Raw genomic sequence first — 18,111 nt, forward strand, 5'->3', positions numbered from 1 at the left:
AGATGAGAGATGAGAGATGAGAGATGAGAGATTGTTTGCTTCTTCGACATTTTATTACTTATCTCAGAATAGCAGCAGCAAGAACGCATTGATTTATTCAATAAGTTTGTTAAATTCAGTAGTAGTAGTGGTTAACAAGTTTAACCAGTTTAATTCATAGGACCGATTTTTTAGGCTGGGCTTTCAAGTGTTGAAGAACTGCTCACTTAGAATGTTTAGAAAATATTTAACTAATCAATACAAAAACACTCGAATGAAGTTGTTTGCAAATTATATTTTCAACTTTTTTCTTTAATTTCTAACTTCAGAATTGCCTGATTATATAAATGAGCCAGTTTTTTTTATTTTTTTTTTGTTTCTTTCAAGACGAATTTCATCTCAACAAATTTGGTTAGGCGCCCCTTTAGGAAAGTTTACGTGTTTTACATCAGTTTAGTTTTTACATCACAATTGGGGAACAAGATTGTTGGAACAGTCTTAAAGTTCATAAAAATCATCTAAACAGCAACAAAAGCAAGATTCCCTTACGGCTAATTGGAAAGTCAAATGGCTCTACGCCATTCTGAAGAGTTTTCCTACCAGACAAGCACGGAGCTAATATTAAGTCTATGTACATCTCCTGGTAAACAGACTTCCTAATATTTTGCTACTCATAAAAAGCAACATCTTCGCTTTCCTCAAACGACAACAGACGACTGGGAATTGTTGACTTTACGCCAAACATGTCGCGTTATTATTCGTTGAAGACTGCGTACCGAGTAACTGTTTATTGCCATTCAGTCGGAACCCGTCAAAGGCGCTTACGCGATACTTGTGTTATTATTTTTGTTTGTTATATTTTTTTTTCTAAGAAATATGTTCCATCATAAGATTTACCTGCTGCTTGATGGGTTATTTCGGCAAAAGTTGACTCAAAACACTCCGGCTTTTTGAGCCAAAAGGCTACCAAAAGTTCAAACGGAATTCTAAACTACGAGAGGCAACTTTTGTTCTAACAAGTATCGACTCAGAAAAGTGGTACCAATACCTGGTAAAGAATTTGGCAAACATCCCGCTTTACTTATTCCGGTATGTGTACTCCTACTTTTAAAGGTTGACTGACGGAAAACGGCAGCCTCTCGCAGTCTCCGCGAAAAGTCAAGTCAAGCCAAGTCAAGATTTCCTACGCAATACCGAAAAAGGCGCCACCGGTAAGCAGTTTATTGGATGCTGCGCCTCACCAATTTCCTTGTCGTCGTCCTTGGCATCTCCTTGGCGTTTTTCGTCTGCCATAAAACGGGGAAAGAACGCTGAATGTAGATAAATATTTGCCAAACTTGTGAGACTCACACACGAGACGACGATGATGATGAGACTCTCTCGGCTGCCGGCTGTTGGTAAATGTTAAGTCAAGAATGGAAGCAAAAGTGACATTTTAAATCATCTATTCGCGGGTAAACTACCGAGTATGTATGTCATTGTTGCTTCCCCACGTCAAGTTTGGCTTTGATGATGAGATTTGTGGGAAAGTTTTGGAATTTCTGCTTATTTGATATGATCATGAAGAGAAAAGGCTTCTAGCTTCAGATTACAAGTAGCTGGAACGAAAAATTTTAATTGATAGGTTTTACAGAGGATAAGCAAAAAAGAAGCTGAAATGAGGGAAAGTTATTAAATTTTCCCGAATAATTATGGTACACAATAATCAAAAAGATCCTAACGGTTGAAGTTCATAAGGTTTATTATTATTCTACTTGTTTTCATTTGGCTAGGACTTTTTGATGATTTTTTTTATTATCTCTCATCTAGGGTGGTCTAACCGGTTTTACCGAAACCGGTAAAACCGGTAAAACCGTCCATTTTCCAATACCGGAAATACCGGAATTTGGGACGGTAAAAAAACCGATATTTCCGGTAATTTTTTCATCATTCTTTGAAACTGTAATAAAATTGCCACAGCTAAATGTTTTTTTTTTCCAAATATGTATGAGTACAATTACTTCAGAATTGTATTTTGTTTGTATTGAATTTTGTTTAATCAGTTTCAAACTCTAAGCTCAATAAACTGTACTACAAGTTTTATGTGAGATTTGATTATTGATAAAACTTGCTAAAAAAAACATTTAAAGACTGCATAAGTGTACAATGCTAAAAAAAAGATACAGCTACAAGAAATTTAAGATTGCTTCACAATAATCACTGTATTTGCCATTGGAAAACTGGAATTTGGTCAAAAGATGCAAAAACGATTTATCAAAAACGTTCTAAGCGGTACCGGGCATTTCAAAAATTTTAAACCAAAAATGTTGATATCTGATTAGAATAAGGTTGCCAGAATTTTTTCAGCACGTATCCGGGCCGGACAAATCGAGCTATTTTTATCTGAAAACCTGGCAAAATCCGGGCATTTAATTTTAAAATGGTAGACCAAAATCCTGGCAAAATCCGGGCAAATTCGGTCAAAACCAAGAAATTACTCATTAAAAATCAAGAAAAAAAATGACAAAATAATTTTTTCATCAAAATTTTTCAACAGATTTTAAAATCATATTTTAGGCTTTCAAAATACATATTATGATTATTTTTAGGAAATTTTTCTCAGAGAATTTCGTTTTGGATGCATAAATAAACAATTTTAGAACATAATTTGTATTTTTTAAGTTTGATTTAGGAATGAAAATGAGAATAAACCAGGGCAAAATCTGGGCATTTTCAATAAAATCCGGGTAACTGGGCCGGACCGGACTTTCTCCAAATTTTATATTAAATATCCGGGCAAACCCGGATAAAACCGGGCAATCTGGCAACCTCAGATTACAAACTTTCTACTTTGTTTTAAAACATAAATGTTTCAGCAGAATCAGCATTTAAACACATGTAAGAATGTTTTCATGAAATTTCTCTACCAATATTTTAAGGTAATTGATGAAACTCTGTTGTTGTTTTTTAACGCTGTTGAAGCATTTTTTTTTCAAGACAAAGCAGAAACAAAGTTTGTATAATTTTGCAACAGGGTTAAAGCAACAAAGAGCGTATGGATCAGATCCAAACAACTATATTTATAGCTGAGTTTGGACTTGTTTTTAATAGATTTTCATTTCTATTTGTTCGTTTTAATTTTGGAAGGCCAACTTAATGCGATCACGACCTAGGTTACGGGGAAAACATCCGTATTTAAGACAACAATAATCTGTAATTTTGTGAGTCAACAAAAAACTTTGTGACAGTGCTTTGAGTTTTCTTTAAAAAATAAATTAAGTCATTTTTCAAACGAAATTTTTTTGTATATCAAATTTCATATCATTTTCATGAAAGACTTTAAAAACTTTTAACAAACCTTTAAAATCTGTTCTTCAATCTGAATACTGTTCTACAGAGTTCAAGACAAAAATTTGTCAAAAATTTTATGAAACTTCTATAATTTCTTTAACCCCAATGCGAAATTATAATAATAAAATGACGATGATAAATATTATGATTATCATGAGAGTGATGATAGATGATAGAGGGATAATTTAAGGGCACTATACCATCTTTTTCAATTGAAAACGTTGAAAAATCTATTGCGTTTTAAATTCTGAGCATTTTATGCCATTACTACTGCAATCAGACGAAACCTTTTTATGAATTCGATATACTTTGAAAAATACCGGTTTTACCGGTTTTATCGGTTTTATAAATTACAAATACCGATTCAAATACGGATTCGATTAAAACCGGTAAATTCGACCACCCTACTCTCATCTCTTACACATTGTTAAAATAATGAATAAATTAAAAACATTTTCAACAAAAGGATTATTAACCAGTGAATTTGGGATTCACAAAAAGTTCCATATCGATCTAGTTAAACAGGTTCAAACTCAGTTGGTGAACTTCCAATAGTAGATAATAACCTAAAAACAACACGCCCATTTTCAGGACAAAAAGCTTGAACAACATCTTAAATAAATATGATATTGATACTCGAGTATAAATTTTTCAATATTCCGGAAACCGGGCAGCTTCCGCTGTTCGAAAACAGTCCCAATAGCAGAGAAATCGTTTTTCATGAACGATAGCTATTGATGCCCCAAGCATCGAGAGGTTAAAAGCTTCCAAACGCCATTTGTCGAATGAACCAACGTACGTAGCTCGAAGCTTCAAACAAACGGTAAAACTATTTCAAATAGACTCTAGAGCTAGAGCTGACTGTGGCTTTGATATCGAGTTTGACTGGTAGCAGCAGGAAAGCACATCACTTTTCCCTCAACCTTATGCGGGATGTTTGAGCGAGTATAGTGTTTGTTTGCGAAAAGATATGCCTTCGGGGCCCGGAAAAGCAGTCAAAGTTCAACAATCTGCTCTTTTGTACACTCAGAGAAATTTTAGCGGTTTATTTTCTATATGAAATAATATTGGTTTTAGTTGTGATTGATTTAAGTTTTGCGTAACATTATCCGTGGTTTGACTTGCGCAAAGTTAAATAACAGTAAATTTGAAGAGAGGGTGTTAGATCATCTCCATCTATCGAAAATCCGCGGCTCAAGGCAGGCTCAGATGAGGCTGGATGGCATTGATGGTGCTTTGATGTTTTTTCCTCACTTCAGAGAATCCATAAAGCAGCTTTACGTGAAACGCCATTAGCAACATTGGCTCAGACATGTATAGACTTAAACATATAGATACGAGGAGATGAAGTTTACGGGATATCTCCTAAACGAGCCAACAACTGGCTGGCACTTCCCTTCGGCTATCATGTGGCGATATGATGGAAGGCAAACATCGGGATTCGATTTGCCATCATCCGTGGCTCCACTTTTGGCTCGTTATCGACGGGGAAATTGACGTTCCGATGCTTATGGCGGTAGATATACAACTGTGTAGGTTTGTTTTTTATTCGGAGGATCTTTCTTTTTTTTTTCGCTTTAGCTACTCAAACGAAGCCAAAACGTGTCCATTTGGCTAGTCAGCAGGTCTTTTAGTCGACAGCTCTCGAGTGAAAAATGGATGCTTGGAGTCAGTGATGCCATTTTTTTTTTCATCTTGATTGTATCCACAAATCCGAAAAAAATCTGTTTATTAATATCAAATGCTACTCTCATCTCTCATCTCTAATCTCTCATCTCTCATCTCTCATCTCTCATCTCTCATCTCTCATCTCTCATCTCTCATCTCTCATCTCTCATCTCTCATCTCTCATCTCTCATCTCTCATCTCTCATCTCTCATCTCTCATCTCTCATCTCTCATCTCTCATCTCTCATCTCTCATCTCTCATCTCTCATCTCTCATCTCTCATCTCTCATCTCTCATCTCTCATCTCTCATCTCTCATCTCTCATCTCTCATCTCTCATCTCTCATCTCTCATCTCTCATCTCTCATCTCTCATCTCTCATCTCTCATCTCTCATCTCTCATCTCTCATCTCTCATCTCTCATCTCTCATCTCTCATCTCTCATCTCTCATCTCTCATCTCTCATCTCTCATCTCTCATCTCTCATCTCGCATCTCGCATCTCTCATCTCTCCTTACTCTCTTTTAGCTTGTCGTAACTTTTAACTATAATCTCTCTTCTTTCATCTTACATATCTAATTCTGTTTTCCCTTTACATATCTCGTCTCACATCTCTCATTCTACAACACTCACTTCTTTCCTCTTATCACTCTTCTTTTAATTAAAATTTTTAACAGGATTGATTCCACGTTTTGTAAAAATTTTGCAAAATTTCGAGTTTGGCATCTTCGGTTTTCTTTCGGCATCAGCCAGAGGTGCCAAAAAAATTTTCTTCTGTCTGGAACTCCGGAATTTCCGATTCCGGCTAAAAACCGACAGGAGGAGGAACAAACAGGAAACGGGCGGAGCACTATCACTATCACAAAAGTAAACATTGCTCCATCATCGTGGATGAAATGTGTTCCAAAACACCTTCTCCTGCTTTTCGTTAGTCGGAGCAGATTTGCTAAAGGCCAGCCATGGTAGACTTTTAAGAAGACGCCAAACAGTGGCCATCATCGTCACCGTTTGTGAGCTACTGTTAGCGTCAAAGTCGTCGTCATCAGCACCATCATCATCTTTGTCGTCGGTTTTCGAATCGATAGGACCACACTAAAACGTGCCTTCTTCAATGTGGACCAATGCCAAGTTTTCTTTTTCCAACGAGGAAATGCTTTTTTGACATTATCTTACCTTAAAAGTGTTTCGGCTTCAAATTGTCATTTTAAACAGGAATCTTTAAATTTTCTCCTATTTTGATGTTGAACCTTTTGTAACCTGAGAAAAAAAAAACATTGACGAACTTCGAAAAAGGTATTTAGTGCTCAAGGTAAATAAATTCTTCAATCAATCAGGCACCGAAAAAAGATGCCAGATGTTCGACATAATCGATTCTTTGATACTATTCTATATAGGCATGGTCTAACGTACATCCTATACGTTTTCTTTCGGGTGGGTCGAAAATTGGGCTGCAGCAAATACAGGAAATTAAAAATTCGAATCGATATTTGATTGATTCCCATCAGTGGGCGTCAGCTGGCGGTCCTATTCTCGTGTGGGATATTAAAATCATCCTCCACTGAATCAAAGAAAAAAATCTCGAGGAGGTTTGAGAGTGGAATTCATCGAATGTGGACAACAGTTTTTTTTTTAAATTAATGAAGATGGAATAAAAACACATTCCAACAAACAGAACAATTTGAGCATTTAAGTGCTGTTATACTGTTTTCCTACGCATTTGATTCCTAGGAAATGTATTTATGAAAATTTAAACGAGATTTTGCTATCTTCTAATCTGAAATAGAAAATTTTGAAAATGGAAATGGATTCCATCGAGACCTTTGTTTAGGACAGAAGGAAAGGTTGATAGGTTTTTTTTCTGCAAGTAACCTGGCCGGACAGATCCGGGCTTTTTTATCTGAAAAGCTGGCAAAATCCAAAAAATTTGAATTACAAACTCCAGGCAATACCGAGGCAAATGTGGTCAAAACTCAGAAATTACTTATCAAAAAACGAAAAAAAAAATGAAAAAAAAATTTTTCATCCACATTCATCTGCAGATTTTGATTCGTATTTTAGACCTACAAAAACCTTTCATGATTATTTATGCAAAACTTGCTCAAAAAATTTCTTTTGGAAGGATTTTTTTTATTTGGCAAATAAAGTGAATGTATCCGGGGAAAATGCGGACTTTTTCCAATTAAATCCGGGCAACCGGGTCGGAGCGACTTTTCCCAAATATTTTGTTAAATATCTGGGCAAACACGGATCAAATCGGACAATCTGGCAAGCATAATAAAAGAGAAACAAAAATATTCATTTAAAGTTAGAGTTTCCTCGCTTGAAAATCACACAAAACAGAAAAAAATGGTAACAAAAACGGCAACAAAAACTACAGTAAAGAAAAAATATGGAAAATGAGACACAAGGCGAACAATTACTCAAATGGCAATTTTGTCAAAAAAAAAAAAAAAAATGTCAAAATGACAGTAATATCAAAAAACCACTAAAAATGGCACATATCACAATTAAGACAAAATTGGACAAATTTACAGCAACGACTGTTACATTGAGAACGACAAAAATTAAAACTGTAAGATCTATAATATGTAGAAAATGGCATTAAATTAATGGATTTTCTGTATTATAGTACTTGTACTTTATTCTTACACAACAGTAGAAATATTAAAATTGATGTTCAATTAAAATTAAAATTGATTTTGACTTGAATTAAGTGTTTTAAAATGTTTCCAATGAAGAAATGAAACGAGTGTGTTTACCTATACATGATATATCGATTGATATTTTTCATATAATCAACTGCATTACCTGAAATGACAAAAAAGGTAATACAATAATGAGTGATTTTGGGTATTTTTTTTTCGTGGTTTTCGTTTTAATTATCTTGTTATACATTGAGTGATGATACTGGCATGGAAAAACGGGGTGATTTGAACATGATTTCTTGATTTCATCGTATCTTTTTGAAAATATTTTAAATTTTACTATTTTAAACTTAATGAAAAAATAAGCTACCATGCCTTGAAAATTAGAACTGTTTGTGGCTCCAGAGAAAAAAAAATTACGGAATTTTTTTTTTTTGTGATTTTCAAGGTTAAATGACTTTAAGGCTTTTTCATTGAGGTACCCTTGACTTTTGATTAAAATCAAGCAAAGTCAACAGATTAAGGGTCTCATGTATCAAACAATTTATAAGTCGTGAACTAGTGAGTCTAGAGAATAATTGAACCAATAGGGAACATTTTACGGGAGTTGTTTTTGAGAGTTCATCATTGCACTGAAAACGAAAGATGGATTTTTTTTCAGCACAAGTTGTATGTTGGCTTGGCGAGTTGCTGTATCGAGGTTATTCAAGCTAAAAACTTTAAGGGAGAATGGGGATAGTGGTTCCCATTTTCTTATTTTTATCATATCTTTTTGGAAAAAATAGCAACTAGCCGTCTTTTTCATTTACTGATAGTGTGTAATTTCAAATTTATATGCTTTACAAGTAAGAACGACACATGAATGATATTTTTGAAATTGAAGGAGACTTGATCCTTTACTAAAGGAGACTTGATCCTTAATCCAGCGTGCCCTGCCCCTGGGCAAAATTCTAGAAAAATTTAAAGATAAAAGGTCCGTCGACTATCTTTGCCAAATTAATTTTCATATCACAGTTTGTCTGCTACCCTACATTCATTGCATTTTTTAAGGCTTCATAAGGAGTACTTTAAGGTGCTGTTTTCTATTTTGAGTCCATTTTAACAGATAATTACTGCATAGACTTAAGTTATTAAACAAATATTAGTAATTTCGTGATAACACATGATCACGATCCATTCAGATGAAAAATATATTTTTTTGGACTCTGAGGATCAAGTGATCCCATATCATACATTCTCGAATTTCACTATTTCTATTCAATATGAAATTATGAAATTTATTTTATACTCTAATATATATAAGTTTATATTATACTGGATTGATATATTGGAATAAGTCTTTTTATTATATTTTTTTTCATGTGGGAAACATTTTAAAGTGATAAAAAAGATATACAATACATATTTGTTAATTTTTTCAAACTAAGTTCAATAACTAAAAAAATATATTTTTTTAATTTGTTCAAATAACAGCATTGTCGTTTTGTGCTATTTAGCACATTTTTCTAGAATATTTGATATTTCTAATACATTCCGGTTTCGATATATAGCGAAAGAATCAAGTATCCCCAGGGATGAAATATCCTCATTCTCCCCTACTGATCCATAAAAAGTTGAATAAAACTGAACAAAATCTGTTTATTACACAAAAGAACTACATTTCTAGTGCCACTGTTTAAATATCCGTTTGTTTTAAGATGTTGGTGTATGAATTTTTAATCATTCATCAAATTTTATCGATCACCTCTTGTTTAGGAGATATCATGTAAGAAAATTTGAAGAATGATCAGTTTTGAGTAAATTCGATTTTTGAAAACTGATAAAAAAAAATAAACCATCATGATAATCAAGAACAGAAGTTGAATCAATTTATCATTTTTATTCAATCAAGGATTCAAAATTCACCTCAACCTTTCGAACTCAAAAATACAAGGCTTTAAAAAAATAATCCTACAAGCTTTAGAAAATTAAAAAAAAAAAAAAATTTCTGACAGCATCCAAGAAGTTTTTTTTTAATTGATATTGAAGATTTTATCTCATTTATCAACTTTGTTGAAGACTGCAAAAGGATTTGACTAATGCATTTGGAAGAGAGATCAAAGATAGCTCGAAATCCTCTTTAAAATTTCGTCAAAATTTTCGTGTTCATCATTATTTTTATCATCTCAGAAGTCAACATTACTTACGGTCTTCAATGAAGTTGTTGAATGAGTTTAATCTTAGGTTGCCAGAATTTTTTCAGCACGTATCCAGGCTGGACAAATCGGACAATATTAACTAGAAGCCTAAAAAAATCCGGGCATTTGATAATTGAATTTGAAATTGTTGACCAAAAATCTGGGCAATATCCGGGCAAATTTGGTCAAAGCCCAAATAAAATTCATGCGGAAAATAATTGACAATTTGTTTATCATCTAAACTTATAAGCAGATTTCAAATCGTTTTCTGAAGCTTCCAACAAGACTTCCAATGATTTTCCAATTTCCGGTCCAATTTCGGTTTGGACGCATCGTACATAAAAAAACACAGAAGAATTATTGTTATTGTACGATTTTCAAATGAAGTGAATAAATCCGGGTATAATCCGGACTTTTTTCAATGAAATCCCGCCAATCGGGTCAAACCGGACTTTGTACAATGTTTATATTAAACATCCGGACAATCCTCAATAAAACAGGACAATCTGACAAGCTTAGCTGAATTGTTTTTTTTTTTTTATATTTGTTATGTTTAACAGTTTGGCTACAAAAAATGCCAAGTTTATTTCCTGATTACAGTAGTTTTTCGATTTTATCACTGTTCGATTTTATCACGGTTATTGTTTCGATTTTATCACGTTGTTTTTGCAAATCATTCAGAAATCATTTGCCGTTTTTCTATTTTAGTTTCTAGTTTCGCCAAATTCACGGTTTTATCATTAGCACGGTGAATAAAGCGTGATAAAATCGAAAAACTACTGTATTTCTTATTTTAAACAGTTATCTCGAAAACTGCAGCTTATAGGTAAAAACCAATTGCAAATTTGACATCAGCGTTCCGTAATTATTGAAAATTGGCGATTAAACTGTTTGCGCTTCGATAAAATGGGTATTTTGTTCCCTAATGTTATTTTTGATTAAATTTGACAACTCTTAGTCCCTACGACACAAAGTTTCGAAAGTTGTTGACACAGGCACAAATTTTTATTAAAATTTTGTTTTATTATTATAGGTGAACCAAAGATTGGTTATTACTTAAAATGAGAAAAAAATTTCAACTGTTCATTAGAAAACACGCTTGTGAGTTCAAGTTCCACCGAAAGACAATCCGGTTTTTTTTCTTCGCATGTTTTCAACATTATTTTTATCTTATATTGTCCCTTGAATTTCAATTAATACTGATGGACTCATTTTCCCACATAAAGTATATTTTTTTCTGGCAACAGTTCAGGTGCCAATTTTTAAGTGTGGGGACAAAATTTCGTAAACAGAACGAGTTATTTTGAAACAATCTAAAAAAGTAATAGTGCCTTGTCTTTTTTGTTCGTTTTTTTCCGTTAAACATATTTTATTTGGAAGATGCGTATTTGAGCAATTCAAAATAAGTGGACCTTTTTCGTGAATTGTACATATGCTTGAAATTCTTATAATGAAAAATTAAAATATGTTTAACAGTGCTTACAAAAATATTTAAGTGATTTTAGAAAGAACTTCTTAGTTCTTATTTGTAGTGAATTCTCAAAAACAAAACAACTGAAACATTTACTTAGACCAAGACACAAGATGGTCAAGGGTGCCCCAGAGCAAATTGCGTCACTTTGCAAACGCTGTAGAAAATCACTAGTTGTGTATTTTTGCTTAATAAATTGCACAAAGAAAGCTGAATGCGTGTAGTTTACAAGGTTTTTTTTCTGGATTTTGAAAATTGAAAAAAAGGCCATTAAAAGAGCGAAAAAGCCATATTTATTCTGCGCAAATCTTCAGAAAAATATTCAATTCTTTAAACGCGACATTCTAAAACAACTTCTAGTCGTCTTTGAAAAATAAAAGGACTTTTTAAAAATACTATGAAATAGTTTTTGGCTTCTCACTATTGGGTATTTTCTTTTAATTTTAAGCCTTTTAAAATTTCTTTTTGGTATGTCGTTCACACCAACTATCTTATCCAATTTTGTTCTTTTCTTTTTTTTATCGTCATTGTTTATCAATATTTGAGGGTTTTTGTGAGCAGATATAATTTTTTGAGAATCAAATTTTGTCACATTTCAAAAGACACATTATCGCACCTCACTACGACGGAAAAAGCCAGTTGAGATAAATGGCACAAAACGCATCTATGAAATGCTTGTTTACAAAAATGCAACAATCTTTCGATTCTTTATTGATGAATTTTTAAATGCTTTGAATATTTTCAATCTATAAAAAAAATTGTAAGAGTTATTTTTATGCGAAGTTTACTTTGAATTCATATCCAAGCATCCCTTTGATAAATTATAAGATCTTTGTAGCAGAGAGCGAACCTTACGATTTAATTTTCAAATGGATTTATCATAGAATAAGAATTCCGGATTGCCAGAATTTACCCGAGCTGGCTTGGTTTGTTTTTGAAATTTATAAGACAAGTCTGGTCCGGCTCGGAAAACTGCCCGGATAAGGGCCAGCTTACTTCATATTGTTTGTAAAATTTGTTTAAAATCTCAAAATTCAAATTTGATTTTGACGATTAAAAACGGTTTTTTTATTTGATTCATCATTGATTATTTAGATGCCTCAAAACATCTACAAAAAATTATCACTAATCATTCAATTAACTCCGTTTCCGGAATCAAAATTTTAAATTTTTAATCAAATGTCCGGTTTTTTCCAGGTTTACAGAAAAAAATCCCTGAACTGCTGGCCAAGCTTTGTCCAAAAAAAAAATTCGGAAATGTTTATCCTAAGACCATCGTGCTGAATAGATTTAAGAGATCGATCTTTGCTTAAAGATCACAATCACATCTACCTTGCAAACAAAGCTTCATTCGGCAAACGCAGCGTTGTCAGTTTGAAGGGACTTTTTTTAAATGTCTCCAGACAAATCTTCATTTAGAATTTAAAACTAGTTTCCCAAAAAAATAAACAAAGTAAGGGTGTTTGACAAAGTTGTTTAGCAGAAAATTTCCTTACAGAGCTTATAAATTCTCACAAAAAATTAAATGTATTGCTTCGACAGCTATTGGAAAAACATTAGGGGTGGGGAGCTAATTTTCAAAAAAGTTAATAAGGGCCATTCAAATGTACATATATGCATACATTATTTAAAAAGTTAATTGACAAGCAATATCTCTGATATCTCGATGTCCCATCAGTTCAAAGATCAAAATATCGATTAATTAATCTCGGAATTTCACCCGTGCCGTACCTGCTAAATAATTGATATGTTTTTGCTGTGTTTTTATCCTCCAATAATGACTGCGTTAGTGCGCGGGATAATGTGGGCTAGCAACAGCAGGAAAAAAAAACGCTAGCACAACCATCGATGAGGGTGCTGTTCCAATGATGGCGGTGATTTCAGAGATCATTAGACTTGATTGCATTCGGGATAGAAAGCTGTGCGAAACATGAGGCCCCTCGATAGGGGGTATGGACGTCATCCCCCCTTACCGGGAGATGTTGGCGCTTTCTTGTACGCTCTTTTTTCTCTATCGCGATCCTAACGTCAACTTTCTTTCGTTCGTCTTGGCGATGTTATTGTCATCTTAGGGGATGTTGGACATACCGCCAGCCATTTTCCCCTAACTTTCACCCACCCTGTCCCCAATTCCGTCTCACTTATAAAAAAAAAGCACAAAGAAACAAAAAAATATGCCCGATTCCATAAACACTGTAGTGGTGTGATAACGATGAAGATGTTTCGCTACAAAGAAAATGAAGCGAAAAAACATGATTTTCCCGACACGGCCGCCTTCAGCTGCTAGTTAGTTGACATCTCCTGTCTTGGTGTTCGATTGCTTCATAGTGTATGTCGGTGTCGGTTTGCTCGCTCCTTTTTCGAAGCTATCAAGATTCAAAATCACCTCATACTCCCCGATTTCTCATACCGTCTCAATATAAGTTTTTTTTTTCCCGGTCCGTTGTTGTCAGTTGCGATTTTCTCCAGAAAATATAGAAATCCCAATTCCACCATCTGCCATCGCTTTCTTTTTTTTTCGCCCGAGCCGCTTCTCTTTATGTTTATCGCAAAATCTAAGCGGGAGACAGTTTGTATAAGTTTCTTCACCACCAGAAGTTTTTTTTACCGCCTCCCGCTCTTTTCCAAACCTTCATAGACAGTTCAAGCCTCCCACTGGATCGCAAACGCTGTGAATGAAAGTTACATTAAACTTTATTCCTGGAGTAAGATTTCGCTTGGATAAAAATAACAACATAAATTTTACCCGGAAATGCCTTTGTGAGTTAATTTACCACCTTTGCATTTGGATGAGAAGCATTTGGTTTTGAGCTTATTTTTACTTTATCATTTGAAGCCCTTGGAGTCAAAAGAGTGTGAGCGCATAAGTGCTACTTATGTGCGAATTTTTCGTGGAACGTTGAACGATTGAACAAAAAAGAATGAAGATAACATTCTTAAAATCCAAAATTTTCACCAAATATAGTTTTAATACACCTGTTGGACATTATGGACTCGAAAAGGTTTTTTTTTCGGTCTTAACCATTCCATTGGCTCTTAGGGCCTTATTTTTTAAACGATTTCAACTTCAACATCAGTTATTCACTTTAAACCAGGGGTGAGCAACCCGCATGTGGCCCGCGAGACCTTTTTGTGCGGCCCGCGAAGTTTTTTCAAATTTTTATGCCATAACTTTTTTCTACAATGGAATGTTGGGAAAATTTATATGACTTGATCGAATATGCACTTATCTGCTTTTGCCCCACAATCATTCAGATTGTTAACTTTTTTCTGGCATTTTAAGCATTTATTATGTTCTGTTCAAGGCATAAATTCGATATTCTTTATTGGCATAACGTTATATTGGAGCTATTTCTATACTCAGGATACATATTTCCTAATTATTGAACTCACATGATCAAAGGAATTTCGAAGTTCGTTAGTGCAGCCATTTTTTTTTGTTCCAAGCGTAAATAAAGTTGTATGACAAAAATTACGCTTAGCAGAAATATTTTTTAAAATTATTCTATCAAATTTGGCAAAAAAGCTTGTTCTGTTCCTGGAAAGAAATTAAAATTTAAACCTTGTAAAATATTTTTTTGATTTCTGAATATTGAAGAAAATTTCGAAAGTTTAATAATAAAGTTTGGGTGAACGATTTTAAATTTTTTTATCAACATGAATCAGCCGGCATCAAAACTACCGACAAAAATTATTGGTTCTTGGTTAAAGCGATAGATATCTGAAATTCTGTGATTCGTGTTCTGAACACGTCTTTGATGATTATCTCTGATGTGGTTTTTTTTCAGAAATTTGGTAGAAAACTAATAACAAACATCGATAAATTGATTAACGTCACTTATGATTCGCATTCCACGTTACCAAAGTGGTAATGTAGCTTTAGAAATCCTACCACAATGATATCTAAATAAGGTTAGAAAGTAGTTTTGAAGATAGTTGCTTAAAATATTTAAAATTGAACATTTTTCTGCGATTTCGACGACATTGCTCAACATCTCAAAGCAATGATCCAATGCAGAACATCAATTTAAAGATCTAATTTTCAACGGAAAAAATCTAGGCTCTAAGGACACGTTTGAATTGTGGAAAAAAAAATCACTGAAAGTCAAGTAGCGATTCAACGACCAACGCTTCAAATATATATTTTTCGCACTCTTACTTATCACTGTGGGAAGTTCCTGAAGATTTTTGAATAAAAGTGATGACGAATAGTACCATCGATTTCAACAAGAATGTTGTAAGAATGAATGTTCATAAAGAAGAATTATTAAAAAATTGAGAGAATTTAAAAATGACTAACCATTAGTGATGTACCTTTTCAATATCGGGTATTTATAAAGTCGTGTTGAATTTCTGTTTTTAAACATATCAATTCGTTTTATCTTTTCTTTTTCAGATTCGATTCCGCCAAATATTTTTAGTTATAAAAAAAGACGTGAAACTCTGCTCATTATAAAAAAAAAATGTTATTTTAAGTGCGGCCCGCCGACAACATTTCAAATTTGAATTGGCCCGTGGGTTCAAAAGGTTGCTCACCCCTGTTTTAAACGATTTGTTTAAATCGAATGAAATTTGATAATAAATTTCTAATGACGAAGCTGTTGATTGTAAATTGTTCAAATGTTCAGTACGGTCTATTTGAATCCTTCTTATTTCTGAAAAAAATGATACCAACTTTCTGGAAAATTATATAATTCATAATTAACACAAATGAACACGAATGCCACAAGGTGGTAAAGTGTCATAAATAAACCAAAAAAAAAAAATAAGCAAGAAGATTATGTAAGGACGTTCTTAAAAAAATTGTTTTGGGACCAAGAACTAATTTGGTCTTTTTTTTTCATTTTAGTCCAAGTTTTGAATAATCAACTTCGAGATCACAAAATGATACCTTTTTCTACAATATCTTTCAACTATTTTGATAAAATTAAAAGATTTTCATGTATCTTTTAATCAATTTTTCAATCTTGACATGTTTCTATGACATATTTCAAATTGTTGTTCCATCAAGATTAAAAGTTGATCATTTTTGTTAAAAGAACACAATTTTTAAATGTTTTGTTGTTTCATTTCAAAAATCGATCAAAAGAAAAAAAATGGTTTTAAAACACCACTATCACCAGTGTTTAAATATTGCTGCTTCACTGGGAAATCGGGAACTTCAGCAGCAGTAGGGGAAAGGTTTCCTAAATGGGCCTATCGGGTTAAATGACCCTACGGCTGTTTGATGAAATGGCTGACTATGCAGCTTATCTAACCAATGCATTTTGAGAGTGATACCCTCAGAACATAAGACAAGAAAGAATTTTATGAATTTATCAACTCAAAAAAAATTAAAAATTCATACAAGGTTTTGATACATTTTGATGTAATATTTTGACTTTTGAAAATTATACATAAAGAAGTTCAGTATAAAAACTTGGATGGTTTTTGTTTTTTATTTAAATGAACTTAAAAAATAAAACATATTTAAGCGTTTATGGAGGTTTATTAATAATTACACTTTTACAGCATTTTTACAGCATTTTTGAACTCAGTAAACTGAAAGTCATTTCCAATGTGAAATCGGGCGCTGAATCCGAAAATGCAATTCAAAAAAATCTCAGTAGAACCGTTTTTGAGTTATGCTCCAAATATGAAATTTCGGAAAAATTAAAAAAGTTCTTGTACTTAGATTAAAAATGTTGATCAGTTAATGAAGTTCACGATTTTTTTAAAATTTTGTAAACTAGTGTTATATAGTGGAATAAGAGAGTGTTTTTGTATGCCCCCATCATGTTTCTAAAATGCCTTTATCCTAAAATAACAGGTTAACAAGGATAAATAAATGATTTTTATCATTGAAACATCAAATCTAAGCTCTTCTTAACATCTTGAGAGAGAATTAAAGATCTAAAATCAGATTTGATAAAGTTTTTCTCATGGACGAACTGCCTCCATAGTATTGCAACCCTAACTTTTGTTTTATTCCATATAATAATAATTCCAGAGATTTTTACAAAACTTCAGCATTGTCGTACTGAATTTATTACTTTCTAGCAGTTTCAATGAAATTATACAGAAATATTGCCCAAAAAACAGCAATTTTGTTCAAAACATAAATAGGCGCATTTAGCCTGCACGGTTTGAGGTTCGGCATTTTAAACAACAGTTATAATAAAATCGTTTTCTCGAAAACAAAAGGAAATTTGCACACGTGTATATAGTTTTTGTAGACATATTTGATGTTATATTTGATTAAATCAGTGTACTGCTTAATAGGCGCATATAGCCCGCATATCCCCTACCTGAACGGCAAAATGGTTATATTTTTGAATTCTTTAGTTGAAATTAAGTTTTTTTTAAGAAAATTGCAGTACCTCGTTAATTACGAACCAATCTCATTAAATTTTTCATTAATTGTGTTCAAACGGTTAAATTTAAGTTCTGTCTCATTCATCAAAAGTTCAAGAAAAATGTGCCAAAAAGAACAAAACTACAGTCAAACTTTGAAATGTTTCCCGCGTGAAAAAAAAATGTTTATGAGTGTATGAGAATATAACGTGAACTCTTAAAAGCCATATAGTTTAAGCAATAGCAAATTCTCAATTTGTTTTAAGGAAAAGATTTCCAACATGTTTGTTATGTGTTTAATTCATCCCTTAAGTCCAATAAAATAACTATACAACGATTTTAAGGTTGAAGACTAACGTTTAGAATTCTCTTACTTACAAACTGGAATATGAGAACTAATATGGCAAAAATAGCAAAAAAACATTTTATCTCTGGATTTTGCTAAATTTTTGCCTAGGGTCCGGGCACTTTGAATTTAGGATCAAGTCTCTTCTAATATAGGATCAACAG

At 33.0% G+C, this 18,111-nt stretch overlaps 2 protein-coding genes across 2 annotated transcripts in view; both read right to left on the reverse strand.

Moving 5' to 3' along the window:
- The window catches only part of LOC129757908 (neuroligin-4, Y-linked), a 395,502-nt gene extending 387,745 nt beyond the window's left edge, over positions 1-7,757 (reverse strand). The window contains exon 1 of the mRNA XM_055755292.1: positions 7,735-7,757. Within this exon, the coding sequence (XP_055611267.1) occupies positions 7,735-7,742 (8 nt within the window). The 5' untranslated portion in view covers positions 7,743-7,757. The remainder of the gene's footprint in view (positions 1-7,734) is intronic.
- Positions 7,758-7,764: 7 nt separating this feature from the next.
- LOC129757909 (neuroligin-4, Y-linked-like) overlaps positions 7,765-18,111 on the reverse strand; it is a 525,864-nt gene continuing 515,517 nt past the window's right edge. The window contains exon 3 of the mRNA XM_055755293.1: positions 7,765-7,783. Within this exon, the coding sequence (XP_055611268.1) occupies positions 7,780-7,783 (4 nt within the window). The 3' untranslated portion in view covers positions 7,765-7,779. The remainder of the gene's footprint in view (positions 7,784-18,111) is intronic.

Source organism: Uranotaenia lowii, chromosome 3 (assembly GCF_029784155.1).
Source record: "Uranotaenia lowii strain MFRU-FL chromosome 3, ASM2978415v1, whole genome shotgun sequence".
NCBI classification, from domain to species: Eukaryota; Metazoa; Arthropoda; class Insecta; order Diptera; family Culicidae; genus Uranotaenia; species Uranotaenia lowii.